Source organism: Taudactylus pleione, unplaced genomic scaffold (assembly GCF_031769625.1).
Source record: "Taudactylus pleione unplaced genomic scaffold, aTauple2 ptg000703l, whole genome shotgun sequence".
NCBI classification, from domain to species: domain Eukaryota; kingdom Metazoa; phylum Chordata; class Amphibia; order Anura; family Myobatrachidae; genus Taudactylus; species Taudactylus pleione.
Genome location: NW_028285105.1, coordinates 5,776,271 through 5,798,857, shown reverse-complemented (window position 1 = coordinate 5,798,857; position 22,587 = coordinate 5,776,271). Strand labels below are relative to the sequence as shown.

Genomic DNA, 22,587 nt, shown 5'->3' with positions numbered 1-22,587 from the left:
CACTACTATTCAACTACACAGACAGTGTCTGGTAGGCTAAAGTGCTACATACGCTGTCGACTTGGATGAGAGGTATGTAGGGGGACCCGGGCTCCACATCGCTTGTGACTTAGTCAGGAGAAAATGGCCGCAGAGACCTTTGAGGGGGCGGTTCCAGAGGAGGAGAGCTGCCTCAGCCCAGCCAGACCGCAGTGGAAAGGCACGCTGTGCAGCGGGGAGAAGCCGGCTGTTCAACAGGGAAGGCTGCCTCCCCTGGCCGGTGATTGACCCCCGGGACAGTGGTTTCGCGCCCAGACATAGCCAGCGTGTGTCCCTGGTGGTCTAGTGAAAGCGCAGGTCTTAGTGCCTAGCTCCACCTGCAGTCATCCCCAGGGAGACCCTTAGCCCTGGGGAAAAGACTGCTGTTCAGCGGGTCACCAGCTCTCCGTAGCGCCCGGCCGCAGTCCAGAGATCCTCATGGGGTCCCTGCTAGCGAAGACCCTGAAGGCCAGCCGAGATCCTCGATCAGTACCGGCATCGGCGGAGTGGTGGAGCGGCAGTGCGGACATCTCCTGGCCGATCCGCTCTTGAAGAATCTTCAGGGGCTGTTAACCCCCCGCGTGTCAGTGACCTGACTGCAGCCGGGCACCCAAGTGCCTCATGCCCGGGGTATAGGCGGGAGACCCAGTGCAATCCTACGAGAAACATTTTACTGCGTGGTGCCCGGATGACTCCATCATCACCTATACCCCCCCCCTGTGGAGCCTATGGACCCTGAAGTAGAAATATTCTTAACCAATATTAATTATGGTCAATAGTACATTTGCCTTTTGCGTTTTTCCTCTATCTACGCTAACAAGAAGGTGCATGCGGCAAGAGAAAATAGTGATCAGTACTATGCACTGCCTATAAACATTGCAAAATGGGCAGACCACAAATACACTAGCTGTGGTCAGGATCCGTCCAGGACTAGGAGGAAAGGCAGAGAATATGTTCTTCAGTGATGCACATTTTAAAGAGCTTGTGGTGGATGTGGAAACATCAACTAGCTGGCTGATGTTTTATCAATATATGTTCATCTAACTGACCAACTAGGCGAGTTTAAAAGGGCCACCAAACTTAAAATACAATTTAAAAAAAAGGTGAAGAAAGTTAAAGACCAAATTTAGCAACTGGCTAAGAATTGCATGCAGTATCAAATACATTAAAAGCAGGTTTCCCACAACCTGTGAATGTGTGCCGCAAGGAGTACAAAAAAAAAGGTAAACATTTAGGGCGGTATTCAAATGTTTTATCGTGCCCAATCTCCCATCTAAAGTGACGGGAAATTGCGGGGCAATATTCAATTGATTCCGATTATCTCGCCCAAAGAGGTTGGGTTTAGCTGCATAAAACGGCTAAACACGTCCAAAGTGCTGAGAACGATCGCGAAAAGTGCCGTTTGGGCGTCCAAACAAGTAACTTTTTACACATTTCAGCTCGCCACCACCAGGGGGTGCGAACTGAAATGCCGGCAGCTGTTTGCGCCCTTGCATGAACAACAATATAATAGCTCCGCCGAGCGCAAAGGGGTGACAACCGAATACCGCTCATACAGTTCAGTGCCATTTAAAAAAAAATAGTTGCCACCCCCTACATTAAAGGGCCACTAAAACAAAAAAATTATCATAATAAAGTTTTATTAATACTTGACTTAGTGGCACATTAATATTGGCGGCAATCATGGTTATGGATATTAAGGCAGTAGGCTCACATGGAATGGCATTTATTCTGAAAAGTCAAATCAAGAATTAGTTTATATGTTTATGAACATCTGCAAAACTCTAAATGAACAAAACCAAACGGTTTAAGATGCTGAAAGTGATGTGTACATTAAAAAGTAAAAAAAACAAAAAAAAAACAGTTAACTCACATGGCACAATGGCTGACTTTTGGCAATATAAAGTTTGCATCACGATAGTATGAGAAGGATCAGATGATCAACACTGCCTGCTGAGGGATTCTAATCTGTATTTCATACTCCCACCAGGAGATGCCATCCGGCAAAGAGGGAGGACATGAAGACAAGCTTATTTAAACTTATTATTTGGTATGAGGCTAATTTACACTAAAGCATGTATAGAACACTTGTTTTTGAAAGATTACACCAGAGGTCTTCACCTTTATTACATACTAATAATTTTGACCCATGGTAGACTGGGTCCTCCCAGTGTCCTCCGACCTGAGGTTACAATTACAGTGTGGCCCAGTGCTGCAGGGTTCCCCTCTCTCCTGGACACGACCATGTCCATTTCATCCGCTGCAGCAGGGGGAGCTGTTGGGAGTTTGACAGCAGCTCCCACTACACGACAGTCAGTACAGACCATACAATATTATATAGAGTTATAAAGTTCTATAGACAAGAATCTGCTCCTCACTGGAAAAGTGCAGCGGTTTTGTAATCAGGAGCGATATATTATTTCTTGCTCCAATTTGGACCCTCTGGTAGTGCCCCATGTATTTTTAAGTGCTTGAAGCTGTTCAACTGATAAACTGGTTGGAGTCTCAGTGACAAGGACAATGACCAAAGTGCTAGTGGGAAGAGGGATGTACCCCGACAACCGCACTCCCAATCATTGTAGCCATTTTTCTATATCGCAAAATTGACTAATTAGTTGCTATATTGGAAAGATAGCAACAATGCAGAGATCACATAACTTAAATTCCCTCTCATGTCAATGCTATATAAGAGTGATAATGCTTTGAAGCAGTGAACTCTGGGAATAGTAGTTACAGACGCCCATAGAGAGCTTCCAAATTATAAGTCAAATTTTTACAGGTGCAGAACAAAACATTTAAAAAAAGGGTACAAAAGTGCTTCAAATTTGGAAAAGATCACAATCCAATTTATAAAGAAGTTTATGCTTTGGATAGAGAATCTTGTATTCAGTTAACAAAAAAAAAGTAGCTACTAAATCCATTTTTACGTTATGAAACTTTTGAAAAGCTTAAAAGGTTTTACTCAACTGTGCTTAAAACTTCCATGTAGCATAACCAGGACAAGCCTTTAAAGTGAGGGGGAAGAATATTAGTCATTGAAGTAAAAAAATAAGGGAAAAATGTAAAGTATACCTTTTCGAACATCGCGAACAGAAGAGGGCAATTTTTCATGCTTCTTTTCTGAACCTGCATTTAGTCAAAGTACATGTATTCAGATTGTGCCTTCAGACAAAAAAATACATTTTCAAAACAGCTGTATTCAAAGTCATACGGGGGAAAAAATAAAAAAAAAATATTCAGGTTTAGTTTTCCAAAATTACTACAATAAAGCAGAGCTGATCTGGTGCAAAATAGTAGCTTCTAATTTTCAGCACAACTTTGCAGAAATGTTTTACAGATAGTAAGGATTGTAAATCCTCATGTGTTTAACATGCAAAGTAATTCACAAAAGGAGATTTTTTATTTTTACAAATAGCCCTGCTAGTCGAGTAGTTACAGAAGGGAAATTGTGTCCAAATGGCATAAGAGTACAACACATTCAGAACCATCAATATACAGGGAAGGACAACTTCCCAACCATCACAAGATTAGAGGATTCAGATATTTGGTATCAGTTAATATAATAAAGCAGAGCGCAGGTCACTAATAGTCATCCACAAACCCCTCCAAACTACAGTTAATTCATGCCAACAATGAGCTTTACTATTCACCTTCGTATCAGTTTACGTGTGTGGAAGAAATCAGAACAAGGATCTAAGAAAGGAAATAATACCTGCATAAGAGTCTGATGCAGAACTTCCACTTCTATCAAACACAATTGGAGAAATACCTCTATCCCTTTTCCTTTCCTTCTTTGTCTGATCTAGAAAATATGTGAAAAGATAATGTAAGCATGGCAGGGGGTCTCTACATGCTCCAACAGCCAAGCTCCGATCAGGCAGGATTTCTAATAATCATTAAACAACTCTGAACATCATAATCAGAGACAACTACACACCTACAACCTAAGAACCTAACTATCTGTGTGTGAGGTCTAAGTTTAGCACACATGACTGCCTGGACAGCTTGTCATAAGGCAGCACACAAAGATCAGCAGGCAGGTTAGAAGGAACCTGTGAATTGGATAAATATGAAGACTAGAACCAAATTAGACAATTAGCTGAACCATACAAGTTCGTCAATCAGGAGGCTCTGCTAGGAATACTTCCCCCTTGATATCGGATGTGCTATAATAGGAAACTAAATCCGCAGGCAAAATCCACACCGAAATGTTTGATGAATTTGAAAAAAAAAAAAAACGGTGCAAATCTAAGCTGCTGCAATGCAATAATTGTAAGAACATAAAGAAGCCTCCTTAAAACAGGTGATGAGGGCTGTAAAGTAATAGGACCATGCACTAGGCCTCTTTGGAGTAGTTACTCTGAAGTAGTGATGGGCAAACCCCAGAAATCAAGAAGCCAGAGTGACACAAGATGTTACCATCTCAGTTTTTGGAGTTTCAGTTTTACATTAAACACTTTCCGGTGTCCTGAAATTTAAACTGAAGCCTACATTTATCAAAGCACAAAATTCAACATCAGTTTGAACATTTCTGTTCTGAAGGGGACCAAAAGCAGTAATACAGTTATCTGAAATTTTGTCTACGGTTGGGAGAATAATGAAAATAACCAATAGCAGGCACAACCATCAAATATCTGCAAAACGTACACACTAAGCCAAACTGGAGTAGAATTACAGGGTTTTCTCTACCAAATGAACAACTGTCTCATCCTGTTTAGGTCATTATGCCCAATCATTTTGTATATCTTCCTTTTAACTTACCCAGACATTAATTCCAGCACTTATAGGGTCATGCTCAACTTTTTCTTATGTTACAAGGGTCCAATAACCCACAGCAATGTGCTGTATTTGTATAGTACTTAGTATGTCCCAAGAGATGCACTGAACTGCAGGTCAGCATATAAACAATGTCCACAAAGGCAACTGAGCAGGTCCACTCTACAAGTACTGCAATCAACGGCTGGTAAGTAAAAACAAAAAAAACAAGCTACATGTATAAAAGAGGTTTATACAAAAAACTAGAATCTTGTTGTATCAGAGAGATCGGAACCTCACATCACTGCTTTGTGCTATTGGGAAGCGTGCTCCTCTCCTCATGCCGTAAGATGCATGTCTCATGCAGCACTGCTCTCACTAATATGACTGGACAGGTCAGTACTCATCTCCTGCTGCAGAGAACATTCCATGATCTGATTGGCTAATAAAAGGATACCCACAGATGCGTTGGAGATCAATATATTCAGCTTTATTTCACACAATATTTATCAGTAAGGCTTCCAGCATGTTTAGGGCTCTATAAATTATGATGGCTTTGCATATTGATGAAATCAAACATGAAGACTATAAAGTGCAAGAGAAGGGTGGAGGAAGGAACAATGATAATTTTTACAAGTAATGTGAACTTTAAAAAGCAATTCAAGCTTTCAGGAACTAACAATTATTTCAAATACTTATAAGTATAGCGTTTGGGCTGCTTTAAGTAGTAAAATAGTGGCTATGGGGTCGGAGAGGGTTAAATTGAGCCAGGTGACCCTTTCAAACAGCAACATATACACACACACATACAATTCATCGCTTGCATTACAACTTACAAAAGTATACACACAGTGTAGTGGACCTAAAAAGGAAAAAAAAAAAGTATACAAAAAAAAAATCCATGTTCAACATGGAAAAATATAGTTTAATTTGTCTTGGCACAGCTGAGCGCACAATGTATTTTTTCTGCAAAAGGCAAAATCTTCTGAAATGAATGTACCCCTTTCAAAATGGCAGGTGGAACAAAAGGCTAGGTAGGAGCGGTATAAAGAGGTAAAGCTAGATCAAAATCAACCCCTGCCCAAGCAAAAAATGGTGCTTCCTTATGTTAGTTCCTACAGTAAACACGGATACAACTTGTGATTTAATTTTAGTGGCACCTTTAGAAAACATAACTCCTATGGAAGTCATCTGTACAGACATGGAAATCCAGTTATTTAGTAATTAATAGATGCACTAAAGGAATCAGACAATGGTGACAGTCTCCTTAAACTTTACACCATCACAAAACTCAAGGGTGTGCATTTCTTTGTATAAAATGCAATGAGCTTTATCCATACTTGCCCTCAAACCAATGCATAATAGGAGATTAAATGTGTCAGAGGACAGCTGTACCAGAAAACTATTTAAAGCTTTATTATGGAGAAATTACTGGAAAGTACCATGAATGATTGTTGCTCTTTAAAAACTTTGTCTTGGTAAGGTGACTAGATGCTAGTGATAGACTGATCGCTGCATCCACTGAGCATAACCAACCAATGTTACATAGCAAATTCAGGAGTAAGGTGTCCACCAAAATGAAATATGTTAAAGCACTCCACTCCTAACATATCACAGCAGCTGCAGTTCTATGTTTTGGACCCCTTTGCACTTTGAAAAAATATGAGATATGGTAAGAACTTACCCTTGTTATCTCTATTTCTACGAAGTCCATAGGGTTCCACAGGATACCTTGGGGTATAGGTGTGACGTCAGTCGCAGGGCACCAAAGAGTTAAGCTTTCAGCCTCCCAGGATGCACTAGGTCCCCCTCCTATACCCCGCCCCCGGGCCAAGGCACCTCAGTTAGTTACCAAGCCATAGGCCGGAGGAGGAGAAGGAAGAGAGAGAACAAAGATCTGGACACATACAAGAATCACATTCTCACCAGAGGGAGACGGAAAACCGGTGACCAGAGCAAAGCCCATCTGCAGCACAGGTGCGACAGGGCGGGAGTCCTGTGGAACCCTATGGACTTCGTAGAAATAGAGATAACAAGGGTAAGTTCTTACCATATCTCATATTTTCTACTTCAGGGTCCATAGGGTATCCACAGGATACCTTGGGGATGTCCCAAAGCAGTATCCTTTAAGGGTGGGGACGCTCCTGTGCAGAAAGGAGAATCCGCCGCCCGAAGGAAGCATCCTGAGAGGCGAAGGTGTCAAACCTGTAATACCTCACGAAGGTATGGACAGAAGACCACATAGCAGCCTTGCAGATCTGAACTGCCGAGGCACCACGTCGAGCTGCCCACGAAGGACCCACAGACCTAGTGGAATGAGCCTTCAGAGAAGGAGGGACCGGTAGGCCTTCATGAAGATAAGCTTCAGAAATAGCCATACGGATCCAGGCTGCCAAAGTTTGCTTTGAAGCAGGCCAACCCTTTTTACAGAAGCCATAGAGGACAACAAAGCGTCCGACTTCCTAAACAAAGAAGTGCGGTCAACATAAGTCCTTAAGGCCCGCACAACATCCAAAGAGGCCTCACCCACGGAAAGACCCGGTGAGTTAAAGGCCGGAACAACTATTTCCTCGTTAACATGAAACTGGGAAACAACTTTGGGAAGAAACTCGGGCCGAGTGCGGAGCACTGCCCTGTTCCCATGAAAAACCAAGAAAGGAGGTCTACAAGAAAGAGCCCCTAACTCAGAAACACGTCTGGCTGAAGCAACGGCCAGAAGGAAAACAGTCTTAGCTGTTAGCCATTTAATATCCACTGAGCCCAGTGGTTCAAACGGCGGTCCTTGGAGAGCCCTCAGGACCACAGCCAAATCCCAAGGCGCCACAGGTGGAACAAAGGGCGGCTGAATACGGAGAACACCTTGCATAAAGGTGCGCACATCCGGGATTGTAGCAATCCTACGGTGAAACCAGACAGATAGGGCCGAAACCTGTACCTTCAAAGAAGCAAGGCGAAGCCCATGATCTAGTCCCGCTTGCAGGAAGGCGAGAATCCGAGACAGACGAAACTCCCGCGGTGCATAACCTCTCGGTCGACACCACTGGAAGAACGTATGCCACACGCGATGGTATATCCTCGCGGAAGACGGTTTCCGAGCTCGTAACATGGTACGCACCACAGAGCTGGAAAACCCCCAGGACCTCAGCATGGCCGTCTCAACAGCCACGCCGCCAAAGACAGCCGAGTCAGGTCCGGGTGAAGACAAGGACCCTGAGACAGAAGGTCCGGTCGTAGCGGCAACCGCAGAGGACTGTCCACGGACAGACCCTGAAAGTCTGAGAACCAGTGCCGTCTGGGCCACGCGGGAGCTATCAACAGGAGCGTCCCTCCTTCCTGTTTGAATTTCCGGATTACCCGTGGAAGAAGGGAGACCGGAGGGAACAGGTATGCGAACCTGAACGTCCACCGGACGGACAGAGCATCCACCAGAGACGCCCCTTCGTCTCTTGTGCGAGACCCGTACACCGGCAACTTGTTGTTGTGCCGGGACGCCATGAGGTCGATTTCTGGAAGACCCCACCTGTCCACCAGTAGTTGAAAAACGTCCGGGTGCAGGGACCATTCCCCTGGATGAACGTCCTGGCGACTTAGAAAGTCCGCCTCCCAATTTAGCACTCCCGGGATGAAGACCGCTGATATGGCCGGAAGATTGCGCTCCGCCCAAACCAGGATCCGAGAGACCTCTACGAGAGCCGCCCGACTGCGAGTTCCTCCTTGCCTGTTTATGTAGGCCACGGTGGTAGCATTGTCCGACTGGACCTGCACCGGGTGACCCTGGAGAAACCGCTGTGCCTGCAGGAGAGCATTGAAGACCGCACGGAGTTCCAAGATATTTATTGGAAGCTCCGCTTCTGTCGGTGTCCACCTGCCCTGGAACAAGTGTGGACCCGAAACTGCTCCCCAGCCCCGAAGACTGGCGTCCGTTGTCAACAGGACCCAATTTGGAACCCAGAACGGACGTCCCTTGTTGAGGTGGGTCATCTTTAACCACCACGCAAGGGACAGGCGAACCTCCGGGGTGAGCACAATCGTCTGGAACTTCAGAGACTGAGGCAGCCCGTTCCACTTGGACAGGATCAGGTGCTGCAGAGGTCTGGAGTGAAACTGGGCGTATTCCACCATGTCGAACACCGACACCATGGAGCCCAGTAACCTCATCGCCGAGTGTAAGGACACCCGGCGGCTGTGCAGACAACTGCGCACCCTTGACTGTAAAGCAGAGATCTTGTCCTCCGTCACGAAGATCCTTTGCTGTCCCGAGTCCAATAAGGCTCCAAGATGCAGAATCCTCCGAGACGGGATTAGAGTGGACTTCTGCCAGTTGATTAGCCAGCCGTGCCGTTGCAGCAGTGCAATGGTCAGGTCCAAGTGGTGTAACAGGAGCTCTGGAGATCCTGCCACCAATAACAGGTCGTCCAAATACGGCAACATGCGGACTCCTTGCAGCCGCAGAGAAGCCGCCATGACCGCCATAGCGTCCTGTATGTCCAATGACACCATGTAGTCCCCAGGTTCCGGCGCCAGAATGATGGACCGTAGGGTCTCCATCCGAAACTTCGGGACCCGCAAAGACTTGTTGAGTGCTTTGAGGTTGAGAATCGGACGATATGACCCATTGGGTTTCTGTACCAAAAATAGATTTGAATAGAAACCCTGGCCCCTCTGGGAGAATGGAACAGGCAGTATAACTCCAGCCTGGAGCATAGTGTGCAATACCTTCTGCAGCTCCGTAGCCTTGTTCCGGTCTGATGGTAGACCCGTGGTGAAGAATCGAGCCGGGGGTCTGTGCCGGAAGGAGAGGGCGTACCCGTGAGAGACCACCTCCAGAACCCAAGTGTCTGTCGTAGTGAACGACCAACACCGGGAGAACTGCAGCAGGCGGCCTCCCACCCTGGGATCCCCCAAGGGGAGACCCGGACCGTCAGGCCGCAGGCTTGTCATCTGGCTTGGGGGCCGGACGTCTGGTACTCCATGCCTGTTTCCGGGGCTTGACCGATTTCTTAGGGCCAGCCTGTCGAGGAAACGACTGTGGTTTGGGCCTGCCCTGGGCCCTAGATGACCGAAAGGACGATGGTCCAGAACCAGAAGGAGCAGCGGCCGACGGGAGACAAGCAGATTTGGCTGCCGCCAGCGTGGCCACAATCTTATCCAGATCCGGACCGAAGAGAACTTCTCCGGTAAACGGCAACGCTTCCAGACCTTTCTTGGATCTGCGTCCGCCTTCCAGGATCGCAGCCACAAGGTGCGACGAGCAGCTACCGCTGCTGAAGAAATTCTAGACACCAGAGTACTAATGTCTAGAGCCGCCTCGTTGATGTAGGTGGCCGAATCACGGAGATTGCCAATCAACTCCGCCTGTTCGGCCGGACAGTCGGATTCAAAAGAAGCCTCTAATGAATCCGCCCAGCGCTCCATCGCTCTGGCAACCCAGGAAATGGCCATAGCCGGCCGTGCTGCCCCCCCTGCAAGGGAATAAGCGGACTTCAGGCAGATTTCTACCTTGCGGTCCGTAGCATCCTTAAGGGAGGACATGGATGGCATCGGCAATGTGGCACTACGGACAAGACGGGTCACGTGAGAATCCACCTGTGGAGGGGATTCACACTTAGCAAAATAATTATCCGCAAACGGATAAGCCACCGCCAGGCGTCTCTGCGGCTGGTATCTTTTGCCAGGTTGTTTCCACGCCTCCTCTAAATGGTCCACCAACTGACCCGAAAGAAGAAAGACTGTGGCATCGCCCTTCACATCTTTGAAAAAAGGCATACTTAGATTTAGCCGCTGGGGGAACTTCGTCCTCAATCACCAAGGCTGTGCGGACCGCCCGAATAAGTCCAGGAATATATACTTTGGACTTAGCATCAGCGTCCTTAGTATGGAAAGGTTCCTGATCGTAAGGATCCAGAATCTCCCCATCATCAGACGTCCCTTCGTCATCCTCATAAGGAGCGGACAGAGACGCCACCGGCCTTTTATGAGGCCGCATCACAGACTCCCCTTGCAACACATCCGACAAGTGCTGTACAGAACTCGTCAGGGAGTTAACCCACGCTGGCTCCTGAGAACCCGGGAGCGGGGAAATAGGGACACTGTGGGGTACCACCAATTGTCGTGGGAACCCCTGCATGGGTGACGACACCACAGACTGCTGGGACAAACCCATCGGAGTAAACGCGGGCTGCGGAGCTAACTGGCCCACTAAAGCTGTTAACGCCTGAGCGAAACAAGCCCAGGGCGGCTCCTGTACCGCTCCTGTAACCGTAATAGGCCGCGCCATGGACAAACACTGCCGGCAAAGGCCCTCCGCGCTACCCTCCCCCTCCGCTAACGGTACTTTGCACGTGGTACACTGTAGCCGGAGGGGAAAATCACTTTCAGACATGATGGCACCACGTATGTGACCTCTCTCACCAATTAAGTATTAAATAGGCGAGAGACCACCCTGCAGCACCGCACCGCAAGGGCTTTAGCAGAAAGAACAGGGACAGTAATAAAGCTGACAGTTTAGAGAAGAAAAGTTACAGGCAGCGCTAGCACAGTCACATACAATGCAGAGAAATAACAATTCCTGCACTAACAGCGCTGATCACTCAACTACACAGACACAGGGCCTGGTAGGACACAGCGCTACATACACAGACCTGAGCCACAGCGGAGGAGAGGTATGCGGGGGGACCCAGACCACGATGCTTCCTTCCAGACTTCCAGCAGCGTTCACCATGCGTTGCAGAGAAGATGGCCGCCGAGGAGCAGAGAGAAGCTGGCCTGGGGGAGGAGCGCTGACACAGGACCAGTCAGCACAGTGCAGAGAGGGCTGTGTGCAGCGGGGGAGGCGCCGGCTGTGAGACAGGGAAGGCGCGCTCCCCTGGCATGCATTTAACCCCTGGGACGCCGCAGCGCTACCGCTCTGCTGCGGTCCGCTGTCCCAGGGGGTAGTGGAAGCGCAGGTTGGTCGCCTGGCTCCACGCTGCAGCCAGTCCCCAGGGAGCCCCCTGCCTGGGGACTTAGGACCATGTGATCAGCGGGGACCCACCGCGGGACCCCGCTGCTTACCTCTGTCCCCCTTGAATCCGGCCATGGTCCGGAGCATCTGGGGTCACCGCTAGCTGTGACCCCAGACGCCCACCAGCATCCCCGGATCAGTACCGGCGTTCTGGTACCGGCGGGGTGTAGGGAAGACAGCATGGACGTCAGGACTGACTGTCCATGCTGTTCATCCAGATGTGCAGCCACAGCTGCATGAAGAAAAAGCTTCAGGGGCTCTTCTAGCCCCCACTCCAACAGGTGCACCCGACTCCGGCCGGGCACCAAACTAAACTGAGGTGCCTTGGCCCGGGGGCGGGGTATAGGAGGGGGACCTAGTGCATCCTGGGAGGCTGAAAGCTTAACTCTTTGGTGCCCTGCGACTGACGTCACACCTATACCCCAAGGTATCCTGTGGATACCCTATGGACCCTGAAGTAGAAATGTAGTTTTTAAACAAGTGCGTGTGTATGACTAGATGCCTATTAAGTGGAGTTTTACAGTGTTAGCATACAGATGTGTCTTCATACATCTAGCCTTTAATATGTGAGTGAGCCGCCAGGTCCCGTGGTACTCTGCTAGCTGCGGGCGTCTTTTCTTGCTGAAAATGTGTCTAAGTTTCAATGCGATGCGACTAGGACGCAGCAGCAGACTGTGCTGATTAATATGATATGCAACACTTGTATGTCTAAGCAGCACATGTATATATGAGTGCGACCAGGTCTCAGGTGTCGCATATTAAATTAATCAGGACAGTCTGCAAAAAGATACAAAAAAAAAAAAAAGATGCCCGTGCTAGCAGTCTCATGGGACTTGGCGCACCGAGGGGGGCTTTTTAGCGTGATAGCAGCAAAAATGTATTAGAACACATCTGCAGTTTTAATTTAACAATTTTCAACAGTTATAGTAAAGTGCATCATTTCAAAACACTTGGCATATGTCAGTGGTTCCTAAGCTCTCATTACAGGCCAGGTTTTAAGGATATCCATGCTTAGTGTGCACTCTAGGTTTGGAGTGGGGCAGTGCGCCTGTGGGTAAAAAGTGCTCTATTGTACGCATCCAAAAAGGGAGCGTATCCTTAAAACCCACTCCATTTAATCACTGTAGGGGGTATGCCCAGCGCAGCCCCCACAGCTCAAACTGCAGCATGAACAGATACCCTGTACCACAAGTCCCCCTCCCCCAAACCCATGGGGACACTGCAGCCAGCGGTGGCACCCAGCCGACTGTTTTAGCAGGATGCTACATCCCACTAAAACAGCGTAGCGGAAATACTACATGCTTGAGTCCAGATGGTTAAATCAATTTGACTGAGATACTAAGTCACCTGTGCTCAAGCATGGAAATCTGAACTGTAATAGCGGCGCTAGAGGACCACTGACATATGTGAACATTTTGTTGAAAGAATAAAAAAAATTTTCAAACTTACCGTTTTCTAAAGTGATCTAATATAAAGTATATTTGCATGTGACAAATTAAGTAGAATAAATGGAATCACCATCGCAGTAGCTTCTTTATGCATTTGTTAAGTGATGCAGCCAATTTCATAGACCCATTTTGTCATCTATAACTTTACTACTGGGCTCTCTATGGTAGTTAGTGTGTTAAATCATAATGTTCAGAAGACGTCTCATCCATGACTAAGACCATTTTCCGGTTTGTATTGCTTTAGTTTCATATGGAATAGTTATGTTTAGTTTACCAATGTGAGTTTTTTGGTGCCCAGACTCCTCCACCTCCACCCTATACTCAACGTATTCCAGCATCAACCAGGGATGAATGATACACAGGGAATTCCCAGGATAACAATTTTTAGTTATATTGGTAAAAACAATTAAAAGGAAAATAAAATGTTTAATATACTATTTTTTAAATTTTGACAGTTGGTTGAAGATCATTAAATTAATGTAACTGACATGTTTGAAAGATGAAATACACACAGCAGAAAGGCCATTTATCATTTTACACCGAGTAGAAAACATATCAAAATGTATATTTGCACAGTAATAATAATAATTACAGAGCAATCTACTCCAAGACAATAACAAAATCTGACTTAATTCAAGATTACCTGAAATATCAGAGCCGGAACCTGAACGAATGGAGTCCCCATCTGAGAACGAGGCAGAGTCAGAATCAGAGTCACTGGCCTCACTGCGAGTATCATAATCATTCCCCTCTCGCTGGCCTCGTTCATGTTCTTGGTCATATTCTTCCTCCTCTTCCTCACCCTCCTCTTCAGCTTCTTCTCCGTCATCCTCCTCTTCTTCCTCCATCCCTTCTTCATTCTCACTGTTTCCTTGATCATCAGAGGACTCGCTGCTGCCACTATCCCTATCTGACCCATAATTTTCAGAGTTTCCATCAGAGGAACGACTTGATCCGCTTGGCCGTCTGCTTGGGTCATGCCTTATTTTCTAGTAGAAAGTACAGTGGTAAATACATCAAGCCTAACATCCACCTATAGAGTTTTTACACAATAATGCATTAGAGGTGAGGTGTATACCCTAAAAACTTTCTAATGCTAAACAGATTATAGGGAATTACAACCAATTGTGAGCCATAATCAATTAGCGGCGAAAACGACCATTTTCGCCAAACAACGGCAACAGGCGAAAAAAAAAAAAAAAAAAAAAAAAAAAAAATGGAGAAAAGATTTCTCCATCCCAGACCAGGTAAAAAAAAAAAATCCCTATTTTTGGCTAAAAACGTGGGAATTTCTTTCAGAACCCTTTGGACACCCCCCCTAGCGTTAAATTACCGGGAAAAAAAAGAAAAAAAGACACAAGTTGTGTACTTTGGCGAAAAACGACAACGCAAATTTTGAGCGGGAAAAAAAAAAAAAAAAACTGGTAGTTGAAAATATTTTTAACATACTGAGTGAGTTTTCGATGGGCGGTATGGAGGCATCAAGTGTTTTAAATATCGCACGCAGTCGCAGCAGGCGGTTTAACGGTTTATAAAATTGTGTTTTTACGACACAAAAATATACTTGCACCTGTTTTAACGTACCCCCAATTTCCGTGGAACAGTAATTTCCTATTTTTTTATCAACTTTTTTTTTGCCCAAAATTTGCGCAGTCGACTCTCGGCAAAGTACGCAATTTACGATTTTTTTCCCGGTAATTTATCATTAGGGGAGGTGTCCAAAGTATTCTGAAATAAATCCCCACATTTTTAGCCAAAAATAGGGATTTTGCATTTTTTTTTTCGCCTGGTCTGGGATGGAGAAAGCTGGGTTTTTTTTCGCCTGTTGCAGTTTTCGCCTGTTTTTTTGGCGAAAATGTCATCCTTTTTTTCTTTTTTCGAGCTATTTGTGGAAACGCCCGTTTTCACCAATGTCAAAAAAACTGCCATTTTCACCGCTAATTGAATACGGCCCTATATAATTTTTTTTTCACAGAATAAAAATAAAATAAAAACAATTGCAAATTGTTACCTCAGGTGCGATATCTGGAGTGTTGGATTTGGGTCTCCTTTCTGTTTCTCTTTTCCTTACGTAAATTTTGTCCTGTGGTCCTTTAAACCCATCCCGGCCTGTACTGCCTGAGTGATGAATTCTTCTATCACCATCTGGCCTTCTGTTTCGGTCATGTCTCTGGAAGTCATCACTCTTGTATTCGGATGCCTGCTTTCCTTTAGTGCTGACGGCCCTCTTTGTACTCGCAGACAGCCTTTGAGGTGGAGGTCTTGTTATATGGGAGGACTGTTTTAGTCGCTTTGTTTCGGGCATTTCTACTCTGTCAATTTTTCTTTTGGACCCTTTAGGAACAGACAAATAGAAAATGTACATTTTAATATATTGTTCATTTACATAAAAAAGTACATTAATGAGCCCATCAAATTCTATATGAAAGAAATTTGCCAATTCCGTATTAAAGCAGCCGTTGGGACTGCTGCATGAGGAGTAACCAAATTAGTACAATGGATATACTAGATGCAGCTTTAAAATTATTATATCAGTCAGAATTCCATAACATGTTTTACTTTTAAAACAGGGATGAAGGATAAGCAGGACAATACTGGGTAGCCCACAAGTGTGTCTTAAGAGGTACAGTTATTCAATAACCTTCCTAGGCCAAGAAACAAAATCCCTTTTAAAACTTAAGGTTTTTGTAAAAAGCATAAAGCTACACTGGTTGATGACTTATTCATGGAACTTAGGGGAACCCTGCTTAAACTCTAACAATAAGACTAAGGACCTGATTCATAGATGTATGCTATTCTGATATTTACGCAGTTGAGAGATTATTGGTCGCATGCACCAATGGATCTTTGAGATGCCACTTGCAGAGCATTTATTTGCTAAGTGATTGACATTAATGATCGCTTTGGGGGAGGTAACTGGGAGTGGCGGCAAAAAAACCTATACGCAGATAAAGTGGTTCCAATGGCTCAGTTCAGGCAGCCATTCTGCATGACCATAGGGCTACTCAGATGGGCGATTATTGAATGGTCTGTGATGGCGGCTGCGTATTTGTACGCACTTGCTTGGATCTGCAAAGCCGCCGGTGGCAGTCTCAATTAATTTCCAGCTGGTTACGGCAATAGCATATCTGCGCACAGCAGCTGTGTGTGGGATCACAAATACATTAGCTTATCAGAAACGTAGGCACAATTTTGCTGGGTTAACAAACCAGGCAAGATTTCTGGCTAGAGCATTATGTTCCCAAAGATCTATGACCAAAACTATTCCAATTAAAGATGACCTGGGTTCCACACAAGTTCGATGTGACAGCAGCTGTTTTTCATAAATTCTACCCCAGTGAATACAACCTGTCGAGAACCCTCTCTCTCTCCCCCCCCCCCACTCTCAGCAAATGGATGCCTACCTTGCTAGCTTGTACTTCCCTGTTCCTTACCTGACTTTTGCTTGACATCAGAGAAACACTTCAATCTCATGAATCTTAAATTGGCGATAGATGCAATACCCCCAGGTAGAAGTGTATGCCCTGATGAGTTTACCATCAGCTATTATAATCCTTAAAGTTTCAGGTGTCACCTGAAATTTCCACTAATAACTATTTATACTAAGTATGTAGGTACATGCTTTAGATATTCGCTCCAATCCAAATATCTCTGGGATCCATCCAGATGATAGACTGTAAACTCACCCTTTTTCTTATAAATGTCACAAAGTCATTTCAAACTCCTTGTTTTCATTCAATAATTTATTATCAGAGTTTGACATTATGACGAACTTTCCCCCAATACCGAAGCGGAAATTAGACTGTACCTTAGAAATTGGTGCTCAAAACCATTATCATGGCTGGGTGGAGTGAATGTGATTAAGATGACAATACTATATAAGCTTTTATAATATGTCATCTAGACCCTTCAGGTTCATATCCCTCTTAGCTTCCTTAGGGAAGTTCATGCAGCTGTACAGGAAACCCGGCTACTTTTGGATGCCAGCCGGCTGGAAAATATTTCTGGGGAGAACACACTATTCAGACTGTGGCAGACAGTATAATCAACCCACAATATTTGATCCTGGAAAAGCTTTGCATCCTCCCCCCACTGGTGGCAGCCCTGCTAGACATGGTCTTCAATGTTGGTCTGCAGAGTGATTTCAGGGGGCGATTAAGCTGTGGACGCAGTTACAAGGATCATGCAGATTCCCGATTATTGGGAATCTGTGCATGCGCCTGACCTACACTGCGCATGTTGACAGTGTCGCCGTTTCTGGCCAGGGAGTGGGCAGCGATAGCCTCAGTTTACCAAAACAGAGGCATGTCGCTGCCGTTTGTGGAGGGGGAAGATGCCAGGATCTCCGTCGGCTGGCCTCTTTTACTCATCTGCGGCAGCCAGCTGCGTGACGTCATGGTCACTCAGCTTTCTGAATAGATTGCAGATGATTCGATGCTGCATCCTTGGATGCAATTTGGATCAGTAATGCATGCAGGAGGCGTGACGCCTACTGCTGCATTGCCATATTACAGCTGCAAACATGTTAGCAGCTGCGATAGCATACCCGTCCGCAGCTGAATCACCCACTCTGATCTGCAGTGATTTCTGAAACTATACTGATTTCTGTTCTGCTAAGTCAGTCTGCTGTTGATATACCACATTCCAAACGGTATGAGAATATGCATGCACTACAAGGCAGTTCATCTGACTTGAACCATGGAGTGGATGCGCCCCTCACATTCTAAGAAGCATTTAGCCCGTTTCCAGAGCTTATCATTGTCACTGTCCCTGCCATGTATTTCGCACCCAAATATTGCCTCAATGCAGCTCAAAAACTACATGGGAAACCAAATCCAGAGAGTATACCGTAGGCTAGATTTTAAACAAAAGCTTATTTGTCAACATGATATCACCACAGAAAGGAATGAAAAAAAAAAAAAAAAATCTATGAATGATTATTACCTGGATAGTTTCTGACTACTTTCAGTCACCTTAAACTGCAATATTAACTCCATCTTATGGAGGAATTCAATTATTTTGGGCAACAATAGCTCCAGTCTAAAGTGATGAGAAGTATTCAACTGTTAGCGCACCAGCCCGGTGCTGATTGCAACGGCTACGTTCTCGCTTGCAAAATGCACAGGTCTAGCCTCGTAAAGCACCTTCTCCTCTGCAAAGTGCCAATTAAGGTGTCCAAAAGCCCTACTTTGGGTGGATTTCTGCTTGCACCTCTGGAAGGTGCAGTTAGAAATCACTGACAAATGATGGGCACCCAAAACAATTGAATAACTCCATGTCACTTTAGATGGGAGTCCAAAATAATTGAATTTGCCACTTAAGAGTTTAAAAGCAGGCTTATTACAAACTGCATTTAAATATAATTTTAGAATAAGCTGCTGTAGGGAGAGGCAAACTACTTGCCTCCTATACGACTCTGTCCCCACTGAAGAAACTGAGTTCTATGAAGTCGAGAAACGCATTAGGAGACCTTTCCAGGTGGACCTTGCTATTGGCAGCTCACATTATTGGCCGCCAGTGTCATGCACACCCGCCGCCAGCACCACACAGCACATAGACCACCTCATTTATGTGGACCCCGCTAAGTATGGGTACACTGATCACAAGTGCCGTGCATACCCACCGGTGGAAGTCCAGCACCCCACAGTTTATGCTATACAGCAGGCTGCAGCCAAGGTTGGAACCAGCAGTCTCTGAAGCTTTGCATGTTGAAAAGACAGTCAACCCTCGCCGATGCCCAAACCTAACCCTCCCCCCATAGTAGAATAAGTCAAAAAATACTGCGCTGGTGTGTCCCTGTCAAAACAATGTACATAAACAGAGATATAAAATTCACAGAAATTTATTAAAACAAGTGCACCACAATACTAAATATCAAATAGGTCTAAAATCCTATATAGCAGCCAAGTTGATCTGAGCACAAAACAGTACACCTGTTATTGCAACATGGTTCTAACAACCACCACAATGTGTATCAGTCCTAAATTAAGGTGCCTGCATAGAAATCTTTGAGCAGTAAAAACGACACTGTATAGGTATACGCGTCAAAGATACGCCCCCTTTTCATTGGCCACGCCCCTTCGGCGCACGCAGAAGTGCCCTTGCTCTAGGTCCGGCGCTCTGCCTGCCGTCGGACCTAGAGTAAACACTATACAGTAACTATTTCCCTTTATATTTGTAAGGCATTTACAGTTTAATAGAATTGATACAGCATTGTCCTCTAGTGTGTGTAGTGAATTTCACTGAAACAAAACAATGGAGCTTGCTGAGAAAACAGGATTTTGGTACTTACCGATAAATCCCTTTCTCCGATTCTACAGGGGACACTAGAGGCTTCATGACAGTGGAGTATAGACGATGCTAAGCGGGAGCTGGCACTTTCAATTTTAGAAGTTTGACTAGCTCCTCCCCCTCTAAACCCCATCTACTAGAAAGTTTGAAATGACAATACACCAAGAAAAGCAATCAACCAGTCATAACTTATAATGACTATAACCATGGCAGGAAGGAACAGCGCAGGGTGGGCGTCCAGTGTCCCCTATGGAATAGGAGAAAGGGATTTATCGGTAAGTTCCAAAATCCTGTTTTCTCCTTCATCCTCTAGGGGACACTGGAGGCTTCATGACAGTGGGGACGTCCCAGAGCTCATATTACGGATGGGAGAGCGCTGAGAACCCTGCAAAACAGCACGGCCATACTGTGCTGCAGAGGCCGCCAAACGTGTCAAATCTGTAATAATGGAGAAAAAAGGTATGCCGGCCAGACCAAGTGGCCGCCCAGCAGAGCAACTCCATGGAAACCCTGCGAAAAGCCGCCCATGAGGAACCCACTGAACAAGAGGACTGCTCGACCCCGCAACAGGTGATGTACTAGTTGAAGAGAGTAGAACACTACCCGTAATTCCAGAATTTTATCGGCAAATTCGCTTCCTGTGAGGTCCAGCGGCCTTGAAAGTTGTGTTCCCGAATCACTGCCCCCCACCCTCGCCTCTGTGGTTCAATCCCAGACTCTGAATCTCTCAACCTCCAAAAGGTGTGACGAGTTCAGCCACCAGAGAAGGGATATCAGAGTTCTGGGACTTGGTGGTGGAAAAGATGGGATCCTGACCATTGGGAGAGGAGGTCGAGTTGAAATGTTCTGGAGTGGAAACATCCATAAGGAATGGCCTCGAATGCAGCCACCATTTTTTCCAGGAGTCGAATGCAGACGTGGACAGATACCTGACGATGTCGAAGGACCGTTCTCACATCTCCTGAATGGAGGCTGCCTTTTCCTGGGGAAGGAAAACTCGCTGACTGTGTCCAGAATCATTCTTAAAAACTGGAGCCTCTGTGTCGGTTGCAGATGAGACTGGGAACGTTCAGGATCCACCCATGACCTATGAAGAGCTTGTGAGTCACCATGATGTTCTGCAGTAATTGTTCCCTGGAATGAGCCTTCAGAAGGAGATCGTCCAAGTAAGGGATAATCGTGATCCCTTGTTTCCGAAGGGGACCCATCATCACCGCCATGACCTTCGTGAATACCCTGGGTGCTGATAAGCCGAAGGGTAAGGCCTGAATCTGGAAATTGGATTTCCGAATGGCGAATCTCAGAAACATGAGGCTGCCAGATAGGGATGTGAAGGTAAGCGTTGTTGATATCTAGAGATACCATGAATTCGCCTTCCTCCAGTCCCGCAATAACCGACTGAAGGGACTCCATATTGAACATCTTCAGGTAGGGATTGAGAACCTTCAAGTTCAAAATAGGTCTGACTGAGCTGTCCGGCTTCAGAACCACAAACAAACTGGAGTAGAAACCTTGTCCTGTCTGATGCCAGGTGAGAGGGAAGCACGCCATGCACTAGGTTTGGTAGTGGACTTTTGCTGCGAATCTGCCACGACCTCTGGAACCACGGGTAGTAGGTCCTCCTCTGGAGCGACCAGGAAACGACAGGACCGAAACGAGGTCCCCGAGTAGGGCCTTCTAGGAGGCGGAGCAGGCGACGGAAGATAGGTGGATTTACCCCCAGTAGCCGGAGAAATCCACTCATCAAGTTCCGCTCCAAATAAGACACTTCCCTTGAAGGGAAGAGCTTCCACAGCTTTTTTTGTTTCCGCGTCCGCCTGCCATTGACGAAGCCAAAGCACCCTGAAACAGCCAGAGCTGAAGTTCTTGAGGCGAGATTACAAAACATCCTTGGAAGCCTCTCCAAGGTAGGCTGCAACTTCCCCTATGTGTTCTGCTAGAGGAATAAGTACCTCCACCGGGAGCTGGTCTCTCATCCCATCAGCTAACCATTTTGACCAAACCTCAGTAGCTTTGTTAGTCCAGCAGCTTACAATCGCAGGATGCAAAGTCACCCCGGCAGCTGTATAAATGGACTTGAGCGTATTCTCCAGGCTCCTGTCCAATGTCTCTTTCAAAGACGTGGCTCCAGGGACCGCTAGAATAGTCTTTTTTGATAGACCGAAGGATTTACTGTAGGAGGAGGCTCATAAGATTTTCTGCTATCTGCAGAAATAGGATAGGAAGATAACAGGCGGGACATCTGAAATTTTTTATCTTGATGTTCCCAAGCTGAAACCAGAAGAGAATCTAGTTCTGAAATTGGAAAAGTTCTGAAATTGGAAAAGAAGTAAGCTGCCTTTGCTTTATTAAAATGAAAGACGGACACTCATGCCGGTTCTTCTATAGTAGCTAATCTAGAAATTTCTCTCTTTACGAGAAGCCTCCAGCTCAGCAGAGAGATGTGACAGAGCGGATGCAAATTGTTCCGCCCAAGACGGCAGTTCTGTCGTCCGTGGAGACTTGCTGTGGATTACAGTTGTCACAGAATGTGGGGCTAGATGACTGTCCCTGTGTATACTTTTCTGCACACTTTGCGCAGGTAAATGACTTCTCAGAAGCCTTAGTGCCCCCCCTTCCAGCCATGGTACATTCAAAACCCAAACAAACAGTAAAGTGTAGTGGAGAGGGTTAACCGGTAAAGACTGAGATATGCAGAGGTAGCAGAGAAGGGCAGAAAAAGAGTATCACACTTGCCCCCAAAAGCGCTTCCAGCAGTGCTAAAAACGCTAGCACTATAAACAAGTAACTAATTGAGAAAGTAGTTACTGTCTGCCTAAATGCTCTCCTAACCAACCTAAACCCCACTGCGCACTTACAGGACAGGTCTGGCTCTCAGCGCAGCATGCAGTGTCCGCCATGTAATGGCCGCCAGCACACTTCAGAGAAGCGCTGGGGCCACTGAGAGGCAGGAACAGGACTCGAGATAGGCTCTGCCCCCCGCTATGGTGCTCTATTCAGTGTAGAAAGCACGCTGTGTGAGGGAAACCCCACACAGCCACTACTGTATGCTACCAGAGCCACTGCTGTTTA

The 22,587-nt window shown here is 46.0% G+C and overlaps 1 protein-coding gene across 3 annotated transcripts in view; it reads right to left on the bottom strand.

Annotated features, from left to right (window-relative positions):
* The window catches only part of YTHDC1 (YTH N6-methyladenosine RNA binding protein C1), a 62,852-nt gene that overhangs the window by 27,328 nt on the left and 12,937 nt on the right, over positions 1 to 22,587 (bottom strand). The window contains exons 3-6 of one of the 3 annotated variants that reach the window (XM_088456424.1): positions 15,236 to 15,558; positions 13,868 to 14,213; positions 3,731 to 3,820; positions 3,091 to 3,144 (exon numbers count right to left, since the gene is read on the bottom strand). In XM_088456424.1, coding sequence (XP_088312550.1) covers positions 3,091 to 3,144; positions 3,731 to 3,820; positions 13,868 to 14,213; positions 15,236 to 15,558 — 813 coding nt within the window. The remainder of the gene's footprint in view (positions 1 to 3,090; positions 3,145 to 3,730; positions 3,821 to 13,867; positions 14,214 to 15,235; positions 15,559 to 22,587) is intronic. The other 2 variants (XM_088456425.1, XM_088456426.1) reach the window with 2 other exon arrangements.